Here is a 13,943-nt window from a genome sequence, read left to right as displayed (position 1 = left end):
TTTCTTTTTTAAGGAAAAACCCCGTAGTAGATGGTCTGTTTTGTAATGATGGTGTTGAAAACGTGATTGCAGACAGACAGACACAGGCGAGCAACAGTGGATTGATGATCCCACTAGTGAAAGAGTGTATCCCACTGACACACCCGGATTTTCAGGTGGCTTGTCACTGGAGGAGGAAACAGTGGAGGGACCTGACGGTGTGTTTGGAGAGGGGGCATCCTCCCTGTGATGTCATGGGCAGACTGCCCCCCTTGTTTGGAGACTGCGCTGCGTGTCGGGGGCCTTAGCACATGTTGCTCCCCACTGTGTCCTCTCCCAGGAGTGCCAGTTCCAGGAAATACAGTCATGCCCCTCTGAGACACAGGAGCCCTGCACTCAGTCCCCTTCTCATGGGCGGTTGGGGGAGACTGGCACAGGGGGATACCACCGAGATCGATCTTGTGGACAGTAAATCGCACACCTCTGGGCTCAGCTCATATGGACCAGTACACGCGATAGCCCTCTCTGGGCCTGCCCTCCTGACACACACCAGGTGCGGACCTGCCCATCCAAGCCCCTGCATCCGAGAGATCGGCCATCATGGGACTTACGTTCTAGTGACGGAGACAAGGGTGTGTACGGTATGCTGGGAAGTAGACCAGTATAGCATTAGCGAATTGTACGGTGAATGCCCTGAGGGTGGGGTGGTCAGGGAGGGGCTTCTGAAGGGCCCTCTCAGCTGAGAAGTGAGGTGTGGCCAGCCAGTGCAGGGGACACCTGGTTCATCTCTCTCTCATACCGAGGCGAGGTTTGTTAGGGGACTTCGTTGAGGGATGGATGCTTCCTTGTACAAGAAAGGGCACGATGACAATGGAGATGTCCCGGCCCAGCCCGGAGGGGACCGTGCAGGCCGATGAAAGCCTGCACTCGCCAAAAACACAGGCCATACGACTTCGCCTTTCCAAACTTCAGTTTTGGCTTCTTAAAATGGGAAGACTGGCACCCAGCAGTCTTGTGAGTCCTAAGCAGGGGACACGTGGCTGGGAATTTGGTGCACCGTTCGGGCACGATGTAAATAGGTGATGAATTACACTGAAGAGCAGTGGTATGTGCACTGCCATAAGGCAGATGATTGAGGGCTAGGAACTGAGAGTTGTGAGACTAAAGAAGAGAAGTCAGCTGGAGCGAGACTGGCTTTGGGCACCGTAAAGTGGGAAGGAGTGAAGAATGAAGCCCAGTGTGGCTCAAGCACCGTGAGCAGAGACGAACGGCATGAGATGAAGCTGGAGAGAGAGGTGCTGGCTCCTGGAGGGCCTGGAACACAGTGGAACCTGGATGTTAGGGGGCAGAGGGGTGTCCCTGAAAGGTCCGAGGCAGGGGAGAGGGGTGCCCCATACTCGTGAACAGACGGGCCCATAAGGAGGATGTATCATAGGCGGACGGGTGGAGGGCAGGAAGCTGCTGTTACAACGCGTCTCAGAGCTGGTGGTGGTTCAGGCAGAGAGGAGAGGAGACAGCACACTGTATCGGGGTGACTTCAACAGGACATGCTGATGTGGGCTGGAGGGAAGGGCAGGAATCCACAGCCCCTCAGAGGTTTCTGGCTGGATCGGTGAGTAGAGGCGGGTGCCACTCACAGGGAGAAGGTGGGTGGGTGGAATGGGAAGGGGTGGAGCAGCTCTGGCGTCCAGAGCCCTGGGGATTCGAGGCTCAAGCGAGTGCCTGCCCTCTGTAAGCTTGTAGTTCAGTGACCAGTGTGTGGATGGGCTGGGGCTGCAAGGACACAGGGTGCCGGGTAGGAGTACAAGGTGCCACAGGTGTCTGAGAGTGGGGCACCTGGCCGCGCCCACGTCACAGCCACGGTGGTTGTCCGAAGCTCTTCCCAGGCTTCTCTCAGTCCGAGACAATGGAGTGGAGACTCGCTGCGGCTTCAGGGTGCACGTTGCCGATTGGGAGGCCAGGGCAACAAATTATTTTCCACAGGAAACCCAAACAAGAGCGCATCAGCGGGATTCCTTAAAATGAAGCCCCAGCAGCATCTCCCTGGCTGGTGAGCAGGGCGCTCGCTGGGTGACATGACCCCAGGTGTCTAGACAGCCACCTGCTCCACTCCCCTCCCAGGGCGGGTCCCACCGGGAAGTGGGAGAGGACATTGGTTGACCCTGCTCAGGGAGCTTAAAGTGCTCCTGTGCTTCGGTGGGAAATTCGGGTGGGAGTAGGTTGTTCGGAGCAATTGGGTCCTGCCTCTCAGGCGTCAGAGATGGTGATGCAGCACAAACTGGGGCGTGCGTGTGTGCGTGTGTGCTGGCTGTGTCTTACCTGGAAGCTGGGGGGTGTCCGGGTTCCTTAGCTCAGAATTCTGTTTCTTGCCGAAGGCACAAGCCTTCAAGGGGCTTTTCCTGTTTGGGGGAGTGGACTGCGTTCCTTCCTGCCAACAGCCTGGACTTGAACAGTGGCTGGACGCGGAACTCCCGGGCCATGGGGTGCTAATGGGAATTTCACTGGGGTCAGAAGAAAAGGGTTTATTGAAAGCATATTAACCGAAGTTGCCAACTAAGTCGCATCTATGATTGGGCTGAATGGATGGAGCCACACATGGGTTGTTTTTTCTTAATTTCTAAATTAAGAGAGAATGAAACATTGATTGTTGCTCCACCCATTCATGTCTTCACTGGTTGCTTCCGGCGTGCGTCCTGGCCAGAGATCGAACCTGCAACCTTGGAGCATCAGGAGGATGCTCTAACCAACTTGACTACCTGTCCAGGGCTAGATTACATTTTTGAAGGACATTGGATAGAAATATCTCCCCCACAAGCAGCCCTCCCTAAATAACCAAAATGTGTGGAACTGGCATCTGTATAAGATGAGACGTGACGATGTTTGAGAAGTGGCACAAAGAGATGACGTGGGACTCTAGGAGAGGAAGAAACAGTTGCCTGCTGGGATGCCAGGCCAGGATGCAGGCCGGATCCTGGGACCGACAACCCCACGCTCTCTTCACGGCACCAGTGTGCCCCCACCTGCTGAGGGGGTTCGTCTCCGGTGTAGGTGCCGTGAAGGGTTTCAAATACTCGAGGAAGCAGCCGGGGCTTGATTCGATCAGCAATGCGTGCTTATCTCTCTTCAAATGGGGACCGGAACTAGGGCTGTGCTTCAGACATTGACTCTGGCAGGAGTGTTAGGATGGATTGGAGACCTGGGTCTAAAGGCAAGGTGGCCACTTACAGGAACGTGAGCACAGGTGGGGGTCGAAGTCATAGGAGGTGGGGCTGAGCTAGCCTGAGGGTCAAGTAATCTGATGGCTTTGTCCCAAGTCAGATAGCTAATCCGCAGTGCAACCGAGGTTCCAATTCAAGCTTGTTTTTAATGCCCATATTCTGGGGTCAGTTTTGTGCCAGGCACTGGTGATGGAAAGCTAAGTGCCTGCTTCCTGGCGGTGCTGTGGTGAACTGGAGGTAGGTGGGTGAGTGTAGCCCTTACGAACGATTCATCTCCCACATCTGGGGCCCAAATGCTGGTGCTCAACTCCCTGCTTGAACAGCTGTGGAGACGTCACACACTGCTTTTCCCATTACTCGTCTGTCTTCCTGCTATCTGTGTTAAAAGGATGAGTATGGGTGCATTTTTATCTGGTGTGGAGTGTCTCCTTTCTTCCTCCCATTCGGTCTCACTGAAATCCATCTTATTGTCATTGATAGCTGTTTCATCTAGTTTCTGGGAAACTTGAAGCAGGATCAGCCTGGTGATTCATGGCTGCCCTTTGTGATACATGTATACATATATATATGAACAAAAATGTTCAAAACTGTCTGCTGGCCTGCTAGGCTCAACTACAAGAGGAGAAGAGAGGATTCTTGTTCTTGGGGAAAGAATGATAGCTTACACACAGGCACAAAGTGGGCATGCCATAGGGACAAAGGTCAGAAGGTGTGTCTGCTCGTTCCCGGAGGAGGTTTATGTACACATGGCAATGACCTAGCAGTGCTGCGTGCAGAGGGACTGACTGCCTGCACTTCTTTCTGTCCTGTGGGACATAGAAGGCATGTCCCATTCAGAAGCCCTTTTCAGAACTCCTTTCTTCTCGCATTTTTCAGATCTCCCACAGGCACTCGAGGGAGGGGGAAGTACTATGACCCATCCCTCGAATTTATCCTAAAAGAAAGGGAGGTGCTCCTGGTGGGGCTCAGGCCCTTGTCCACAGAGTCCCTGGCAGGCACCAGAGCCTCCCCATGGCCAGCGACTGACCAGAGCTCTTTCCCTTCCAGAGACGAGAAGAACCAGTCCATCATCGTCAGTGGCGAGTCTGGAGCCGGCAAGACCGTGTCGGCCAAGTACGCCATGCGCTATTTCGCCACGGTCGGGGGCTCAGCCAGCGACACCAACATTGAAGAGAAGGTTCTGGCGTCCAGTCCCATCATGGAGGTAAAGCCTTCTGGGTGCCCTTGGCCTTCCTGGCTGGAGTCCCTGTCGCTGGCAGCAGGACTGTGGGGTGTCCAGCCTTGTGTGGCCACTCACTAGAATCCTTGGATGCACCTCATGTGGTCAGCATTCCTGTCTTTCCCTGAGAGCCCCTTGTCCCCTGCTGAGGGAAAAAATTATGAAGATGCCCCCGGGGCCACAGATTTGGGAACAATCCAACCTGGTAGCGTCCTTCAGGGACCCAGCATTGGGTAGCATGTCCCCTTTATGTTTCCCTCATCACNGAGAAGAACCAGTCCATCATCGTCAGTGGCGAGTCTGGAGCCGGCAAGACCGTGTCGGCCAAGTACGCCATGCGCTATTTCGCCACGGTCGGGGGCTCAGCCAGCGACACCAACATTGAAGAGAAGGTTCTGGCGTCCAGTCCCATCATGGAGGTAAAGCCTTCTGGGTGCCCTTGGCCTTCCTGGCTGGAGTCCCTGTCGCTGGCAGCAGGACGGTGGGGTGTCCAGACTTGTGTGGCCACTCACTAGAATCCTTGGATGCACCTCGTGTGGTCAGCATTCCTGTCTTTCCCTGAGAGCCCCTTGTCCACTGCTGAGGGAAAAAATTATGAAGATGCCCCCGGGGCCACAGATTTGGGAACAATCCAACCTGGTAGCGTCCTTCAGGGACCCAGCATTGGGTAGCGTGTCCCCTTTATGTTTCCCTCATCACTTGACTCTGCGGAACGCTGTAGGGACCTCCCTTCCCCGTCTACCACCGCCTCTGCTACCCTTGCGCGTCGGCAGATCAGTGTCCCTCCAGACCTGGAGAACAATTCTCAGCGGGGGGGAAGTCTAGCTAGAAGATTCCTTTTTCCCCTAAAAAATATTTGGACATTTTATCCTTTGGGAGGAAGGTGAGCTGAAAGTGATGTAATAACACAGAGACTGTTGAAGATCCTCAGAAAACTGCTCCCTGTGATGGAATGAACGGGCCAGGGCAGGTCCCGTCTCTGCCTTCACGCCCTCTCCATCAGCCCCTGGGCACAGCAGGCCAGGAGCTCTCAGTGCCAGTGCAGTGCCAGGGAGATGCGGAAACTTAGACCTCGCTGTATGCAATGAAGCATGGTTTGGGGGCAGGACTCTGCTGCTGCTTCTTCCTTTGCTCTGTAAAAACATCATCCTGATGGAGTAGCAGCGCATGGTTGCACAGTTCCCAGGCCAGCTTTGATTTCCTGCCTTTGAATCTGAGGCTGTTCGCTAATGCCTGGTTAACAGTCTGGCAGGAGTCCGCCCCCTGCCAGCCCTGGGCAGCCCCTTTGTTTTAGTAAGAAGAAAACCCACTGAGGCTAAAAGCTGCCAAGGTAGCATCTGATTCCCTGCAGTGCCCTGAGCCCCATAGTAGTTCACAAGTCACTAAGGTGGTTGGTCTTTCAGATTATTTTGGAGCTGGGGGAACAAAACCCTGCCTGGACCTTCCCAGGTGTCCCCTCTCTCCTCCTCCCTTTTACCAAGTGCAAGAGTACATGCTAAGTCTTAATTTCTAGGAGTTCACTGGTTACCCAGGCAAAATCTCCTGCCAACAGAGTTGTATTCTCTGGGGAACTTCATTCAGAATGTATTCATTGAGAATTTGCAGACAGTTTTGACATCTGTTCTTAATGTGCATTGGGAAATGGTTCATACTGGTACAGTTGAAGGCATTTTTGCAAACAGATAAAGAGAAAATTTGTTTAATTATAATGGCCCTTAAACTTTCCTGTGGATCAGAATTGCCCAAAGGGCTTGTTAAAGCAGATTACTGGACCCCCACCCTGCCCCTTGAATTTTTGATTCAGGAGGTCTAGGGTGGAACTCAAGAATTTGCATTTCTCACCTGTTCCCAGGTGATGCTGACGCTGCTGGTCTGGGTACCATGCTTTGGGAACCACTGACCTTGTAAAAAGGGAAGACAGTACCCCCCCTACCCACAGCCTGCTGATCGTTCTGGTGTGTTTCCCTCCAGCTCTCACTGACTGGGGTAGGACAAGCCTTGTCTCATTTCATTAAAGGTTTTTTGAACTGTCTTACTGACTGCAAACGTATGTTACTAGGTTTTCACCAGTTTGTTTGACTCTATTATTAGGCTTTTCATTGGTAGCCCACTGGCTCACAATGTACATTCTAAGCCCCGAGGTGGGGCCTGGCCCCAGCCCCAGTTCAGAAAGCGACTGTGGACTGCAAGGTGCCCAGGACCACCAGCTGCACCTAAGATCAGGCAGCTCATCATGGGCTCTGTGTGTCAGCGCCAGTGGGAGCGAAACCAGGCTTTCAGCTTCTCCTCTGCCCGGGAGTTTCGAAATTCAGTTCGTCTTCGGGGCAGTGAGGCTTCAAAGACGCCGAGTGCCTCCCCTTTTGCAGACGGAGGAAGTGGCTGCCCTGGGCTGAGCAGAGAAGGGAAGAGACCGGTTGGGTCTCTGGTGACTGGACAGAGCTGATGACTAGGAAAGATGAGAATTTAATGACGGCAGATTACTATGTTATTAAGCCTGCGTGAGACCCAGGGTGAATGAGTTTTTAAGTGTTATCATGATGAAACGTGTAATACAAAGTTACCACATCAAGTATACAGTTGTGGGTGGTAAGTAAACCCATGTGTTGTACGACCATCACCACTTTCCATTTCTGGGACTCTCATCTTCCCAAACAGTGGCCCTTCCCTCTGGACACTCACTCCCCATCCCACCCCACCCCGCCCGCCCAGCCCTTGACAACCAATCTTCTGCTTTCCATCTCTGTGGGTGTGCTGCTTCTCGTACCTCATGGAAGGGGAATTGCACACTCCTTGTCCGTCTGGGTCTGGCTTATTTCACTTGCAGAATGTGTCCTTGTTGTGACTGGGGAGTATTTTATTGTGGGGCTCTACCATATTTGGTTTGTTCATTCCTCTGTTAATGGACACTTGGGTGGTTTCCCCATTCTGGCTACTGTGAATAGTGCCACTGTGACCACTGGCATGTGTGTGTCTGTCTGAGTGGCTGCTTTGGGAATGCTTTTTGAAATGACAGTCATCTAAAACTGTAATGTTTTTAGCGTCCATTATGGCCAGAGCAGGCTGGTGGGTACTGGGGAGGCAGGGTGCTTTGTTCTGGGAGAAATGTGAGAGCAATGTGTGTACCCCAAAAGGCACAAGATGTGGTCCAGTTGCTAAGGTCTAAAGGAGACGGTGTATACCCCGACTGGAGTGGCTTGGAGGTTGGGTGTCGTCCTGCAAAGTGACAGGTCACTGGCATGATTCCCAGTTAGGGCACCTGGGTTGCAGGCTCAGTCCTCAGCTTGGGTGCTTACAAGAAGCAACTGGTTAATGTTTCTCACATCAGTGTTTTTCTCCCTTTCTCCCTCCCTTCCCCTTTTCTAAAAAATCAAAATGAAAAAATACAGGCGTGTATACACAAACCAGCCTAATCTTGCATGGTGTCACGCAAATAAATGCTACAGCAGTTTAGGTTCAAAACATTAAGTTTCTGTCTGGGACAGTTGGTGCATTGGCAACTTCATGAGTAAATCCTGAGAGCTCATTCTGTCAAATGTAGGATTTTGACACCCTAGATACTGTCTCTTGAGCTGCTATGAAGTCATATTAGAGAGAAATCTTGAATGTGGGGTAGGGACAGGAAGAACCCTGGGCAGGGTCAAAGTGTAACCAAGCAGAGAAAGAAAGAGCCTTTCGTACTTTCAACACCCAGCTTTCCGGGAGTGTAGGGTCTCGCTGGGTCCTTGTGTCCAGGAAGCCCAACTAGCTTAGTGGCCCCTCAGAGGATCATCACCAACATAGGCCTGTGTAAATCAGGGGACAGCTGACTACTGATCAAGCTGCCCCTCTCCTGGGGGGAGGATGGACGAAGCAGTCAGATCTTGTTATCATCTCACTGTTTTCATGGCCTGGCAACGGCAGGTGGCCCCTGGGGAGACTGGAGTTGAGCATGGTCCAAGGAGGCGGGATCCTGGTGGGCTGTGCTAAGTGGCAGTTGTTCGAATTAAAAAGTGACTTGGGGAGGGACTGGGCTGATTTATGGTCAGTACCAGTGTGCTCTGACCCTGTTCTGTGTAAGAGCTTGTTGCCTTCCTGGTAGTGACTTGTTCAGAGTCCATGCTGATTAAAAGGACATTGGTAACCAAGAGACTGTCAGAGCAGGGACAGAACCCCGTTCAGGCCAAAGGGGTTCCATGGCTTCTTGGGGTGACTGGAGTCTGCTGGCATACAACTGTGGGAGCCACAGAGCGCCCCCCCCCCCAGTCCTGGGAAAAAGAAAGAAAGGCCAGGGTTTCAGTTGGGAGATGGAGAGAAACTAAGACCAGTTACAATTTCCTAGACAACTGAAAACTTTCGTGGGGGATATTTTTGGAGTGCTTTAGTCGCCTAAAGAGTAAACCACGTGAAAACGATGACAAACTAATATATTTGTTCCCATCCATCCTCAGTGTAATGCCTTACAGAAAGTATTTATCCAAGGAGACCAGTCCTTTGGCCACTCATTTTAAAAGTCACCACCAAGTGTGTTCGAATGGTACCAAGTAGGCCATGGCATCCTGATCTGTCCTCGTAATGAGTGTGGAGGGATGGGTGTTGATCTTTGGTCTCTTTCTAGGAAGTTCTGTTTTTCAGGGGGGATGACATTTGATGGCTTAGTCATGAGACCTGATCAGAGTGGACTAAGCCCAAGAGGTTTTCTTTTTCTCACAAAAAGCTCAGAGCCCTTGGGCCCTTGCCCAGGCTTTGTGGCTGAGAAGTGTCAGAGCAGTGGGCTGTCTGCGTCTATGGACCTTTCCCTCACAGTCTCACGATGACTGCAACAGCCGTCACAATCACGCACACGTTCCAGGCAGAAATAGGGTCCACCAATCAATTCATTACTGTCGTGGGCCGTCCTTTGGAATAAAGGAGGCAGAAAAGTGAAGTATTAAAAACAAAACAATGTTTTGTTTTTAGCGTGGCCCGTTGTTGTCCCGTTAGCAGAGAGGTGCGGTGAGGAAGGAGATGCTGCCGCAAACATCTGGTCCTGACTTTCAGAGAGCCCTTCCTGTTTAGCACAGCTTTTGTTGTTTTGCTCTGAACAGGCCATCGGAAATGCCAAAACCACTCGCAATGACAACAGCAGCCGCTTTGGGAAGTATATTCAGATTGGCTTTGACAGAAGGTACCACATCATTGGAGCCAACATGAGGACCTACCTGCTGGAGAAGTCCAGAGTGGTCTTTCAGGTGAGCGGTGTGACCTGGGATTCCTTGTACTGTTTTCACTGTGGATGCTGGTACCTGCCCCTCACCCCATTCTCCGGGTCCAAAGAGCAACTCACCTTCTGAGCCTGGGATTGGATACCTTGTTCTTTCGCTCTTCTTTCTCTTCTTTCACGGGTAAGTATTGATTCCAATGCCATAGACATCGTGCCTGAAAAACCTTTTACCAGTAAACCTTTTACTGGTAAAAAGGTAAAACCTTTTACCGGTGTTATTTTTCAGTGAGTATTGCTTTTAGACTCACTCAACAAGCATATATTATATGCTCACCTTTGCTAGATGCTGACGACACAACCAGGAACCCGTCAGCCCGCCCCTCGTGGTTTTGGAGTCATGAGCAGGGCAACAGCATGCGGTGTCTGTGGGTTTCAGCATTCCCCAGCCACATACTTACAGGCGCACTGTAAAAGGGGGGAAAGCCTACCTGCTTTCCTTTTCAAGTTAATGGATGTCCCTCTTCTCGCCAGCCTTGCTTCTTCATCTCTCTAAGCTCACTTTCCACTCTCTTCCTCCCCACTGCCCTTCAGCCCCTTGGTGGACTTTCCCTCCTCCACCCTGGCCTTCCGTGGTGGTCAGTGAAGCTCACCACACAAGAGTGGCCCTCCTCCAGTCCCCTTTCAGTGTCTTGTCACTGAACCGGGACGCAGCGTGTGCCCTGGTGGGAGCCGGCTGCACACTCTTCCCGAGGTCAGATGGCGTCCAGGCTCTGACATTGCAACTACCATCAGAAGGGACATAAAAAACAGCTGCAGCCGTGTGCTGCTCAGTGGCACCCGACTCTGTGCTGATCCTTAGCAATGGATTTAATGTGTCTCTGAACCGGCATTATTTTTATTTTCCTTGGATTGCCTAGGCTTTTTCTCAAACCCAGTCCCAGGTTTGGTCTGACAACCCCATGCCCTTCATTTCCCTGCAGCAAAGCAGACAGCCTGCCGTACTGGCTGTGGGTCGGGGTGCTGGCCACGGCTCTGAACATCCCGGGAGCCTTCCTCTTCCTTGTTCCCACCCCCCACTGCCACCACTGCCAGCTGAAAGCAGGTTTGGCCCAGTGTCCTCTCTAAGGCCACTCTCAGCTGTGGACCTTTCCTGACTGCCCAGCCTGATGGCAGGACAGAACCCAGCATTTCCTTGGTTCTGAGCCTCTCCGAGGAGACAGGGAGCCCACTGCAGGGGAATTACAGTCTGTACCCAGGCAGTCTGTGGCACAGCTGCCCGATAACTGTGCGCTGATGGACTGACCCACCACTTGGGAAATAGCAATGATGTTCTTCATAGGAGGAAAAGGAAAAATACATGCTTTCATTTAAGAGGTGAAAATCCTTCCCTGGCTGGTATAGCTCAGTGGGTTGAGCACAGGCCTGAAAACCAAGTGGTCACCAGTTTGATTCCCAGTCAGGGCACATGCCTGGGTTGTGGGCCAGTTCCCAGTAGGGGGTGTAAGAAAGGCAGCCACACATTGATATTTCTCTCCTTCTCTTCCTCCCTCCCTTCCCCTCGTCCCCATAGTAATGAATGAAGATCCACAGGTCAGAACTGAAGGGGGCACAGTATGGAGGGGCAGTCGTGACCTCTGTCGCCCCGAGCACCCTGGGGTTAGAATGAGGAAGGGGCAGTCTTGGGGGTCACTACCCTAAAGCCGCATAACTCTGCTCTCCTCCAGGCAGATGATGAGAGGAACTACCACATCTTCTACCAGCTCTGCGCTGTGGCCAGTCTTCCGGAGTTTAAGGAGCTCGCACTAAGTAAGCCAACGGGTGCCCATCCTCTGGGCAGGCTGCGGCTGCAGCCGGTGGCGGGTACACCTGGGGCCTCTGCGAGGAGGAAGGGGGCTCTGCTCAAAGCCCACTGTCGTGGGGGCCCATCCCCTAGGCCCCTTTACCCAGAGCTTCATTACCCAGTCAGTAAAAAAGCACTCATTGCACCCAGGCTGTCTGCCACAGAAAAGGCTGGCAAGGATAAGAGGCAGGGGGTGGAACAGTGTTTGCCGAGCAAAGAATTTCTAAGTATTATTGTTTTGAAACATGTTTCCACTTTTTAAAAATTTAGTTTTTATCTAATCACAAAAAATGTTTCCACTTTTAACCTCATAAGAAATGTGTCCCCACCACGAGGATCTAGAAGGTTCAATTAATGCCGTCACTTCCATCTTAAGTGATAACTAAGGACTGAAGGCAAAGCCAGAGAAGGGAGGGAGCGAGGGGGTGAGCCCGGGATAACGGAGGGTGGCTCGAGAGGCACGCTGACAAAGCCCGGGCCTCACCTGCGGGAAGGTAAGAGAGGGGCCCACCACTCAGCACTGCTGGGCGGCCGTCCTTGGGGTTCTCCGGTACACCACCCTGGAGCGCTGGCCAGGGGGGTGCAGGGGCCAGGCTGGAGCCCTGCGTGGCGCGTGCGTCGGTCCCATCAGATAAACAGTCCTTCGCTGGGGCCTGATCACCGACTCAACCCTCGGCCTGCCCGCTGCACTGCCTGCCTTACTTGCCTCGGGTGCCTGTGCCGTACGACTTAGCATCGGTCCCTTCAGCCGTCAGCCCCCACGCAGGCAGTGTGAGGCACCGGAGTGCCACGCCGAACACCACGGTGTGCCCGCTGTCCTCACTCAGCTCACAGTAGTTACCGGGCAGAGTGGTAAGCAGAGGCTGAGGGAGGCCTTAGCTGACGCAGGTCAGAAGGTTCTCGGGGAAAGTACTGCTTAAATTAGACCCAGGAGGAATCCCTGGAGGACACGTATTAGTTGGTTGTGCCTTGGAGTCTGGTTGTGCAGTGTTTGCGAGTAAAATCACGAAGTCCTTGGGTGCAGGAGTGACTGTGACGAGCCTTGTTTGGTGAGCAGGGACCTTGAGACTGTCATGTTGGCTTATGGTCATAAGTGATCGGGAAGACAGGCCACATGAATGGCCACTGCCACCCTCAGACCTAGCTGAGCTTTCCAGGGCTAACCTGCAGGAGATGAAAATTTTTTGTAAGGCCAGTTGTTACAGAAAATGAACAAATATTGGCAAGATCCATCGGGCTGTATTTGGACCCTTTCCCCCAAATAATGTGGCTTTCAGGTAAGAGAGAAGAAATCCTCCTAAGTTTTTTTTGCACTCCCACAAGTACGCTAAGGTGAGAATGGCTCTTCCCTGTGCCGAGTCGCTGCAAGATGCAGACCCCTGGGCTCCTGGATGGGTCAGTTGGACACTGCCCAGTTCAGTCAGTTTCTCACACTCCTTTGCCTGCATGTGCCCTCCGAGAGTATCTGGGAGCGAAGTGAGGACCTTTGATAAGCTCTTGTCTCCGTCTCTTGGGGTAGAAATACTCTGAGAGCCCTGAAGCTGGTCATTTAGCTTCACTTGTAACACTGGTTGAGTGGCTGGAAATGTCGAACGAATGGGGAACTAGTCAGCAGCCCCCCAGTGACTGGTTAGACTGCCTCAGACCCTTGTCTTCACCTAAAACATGCTGTTCAGCCCTGCCTGGTGTAGCTCAGTGGATTGAGTGCGGGCCTGCAAACCACACAATCGAGGTTCGATTCCCACCAGGGCACATGTCTGGGTTGCAGGCCAGTTCCCAGCGGGGGACTCACGAGAGGCAACCATACATTGATATTTCTCTCCTTCTCTCCTTCCCTTCCCCTCTAAAGATAAATAAATAAAATCTTTTTTCAAAAAAACATGCTGTTCAGATGCAGGGAAAAAGTCTTGCAAGAAGCCCCCCGGCCCAGCAGGAGTCTTGTGCCTTTGAGATTTGGGGCAGGGGGAACAGACTTGCACGCAGTCATCGCTGCTTGCCTCCACCCTGTTGGTGGTGGTCTGTCCCATCAACATGGCCACAGGATGAGTTGTTTTTTTCTTTTTAGAAAGCAGAGCAATGAATAATTTGCTACAGTGTGAATAAAAGATGGTCAAAAGAGGTGTAATGGGCCCATAGTCGCTTAACTACAGCCTCTGGGTAATAAGGAACAAATTCTTTCTTCTTTTTCCTTCCATTAGTATGTCAGTGCAGTTTTATGAAGTATCTCTTATGCCTTGCACAGGCTGGAGCGTAGTGCCCCGCCCCCCCACCCCGGCCCCCAGGTGAAGTGCAAGCCCTTGGCCGTGGCCCTGGGGTCCACTGCTCTAATCTCTGGTTCATGCCCCCTCCGAGGTCTGTACTCGGCTTAACCTAGTGTCTGCCTGTTGAGCCAGTTCACAGGGGATGTTGCGGTGTTTTCCTCCCTGGAAATTCGAAGTACAGAGAGGCCCAACCCGGAGGACATGAGAAGTCATTCTGGGACGGGGTGGCTGGTGACAGCATCCTGGG

At 52.5% G+C, this 13,943-nt stretch overlaps 1 protein-coding gene across 2 annotated transcripts in view; it reads left to right on the top strand.

Annotated features, from left to right (window-relative positions):
- Positions 1-13,943, top strand: part of MYO5B (myosin VB) — a 254,815-nt gene that overhangs the window by 131,149 nt on the left and 109,723 nt on the right. For both annotated transcript variants that reach the window (XM_037034115.1, XM_037034116.1), the window contains exons 5-7: positions 4,245-4,401; positions 9,480-9,623; positions 11,320-11,401. In XM_037034115.1, the coding sequence (XP_036890010.1) occupies positions 4,245-4,401; positions 9,480-9,623; positions 11,320-11,401 (383 nt within the window). The remainder of the gene's footprint in view (positions 1-4,244; positions 4,402-9,479; positions 9,624-11,319; positions 11,402-13,943) is intronic.

Source organism: Sturnira hondurensis, unplaced genomic scaffold (assembly GCF_014824575.4).
Source record: "Sturnira hondurensis isolate 20B ecotype Veracruz unplaced genomic scaffold, ASM1482457v3 Scaffold0001872, whole genome shotgun sequence".
NCBI lineage: Eukaryota > Metazoa > Chordata > Mammalia > Chiroptera > Phyllostomidae > Sturnira > Sturnira hondurensis.
This window is presented reverse-complemented; position numbering and strand designations above follow the sequence as displayed.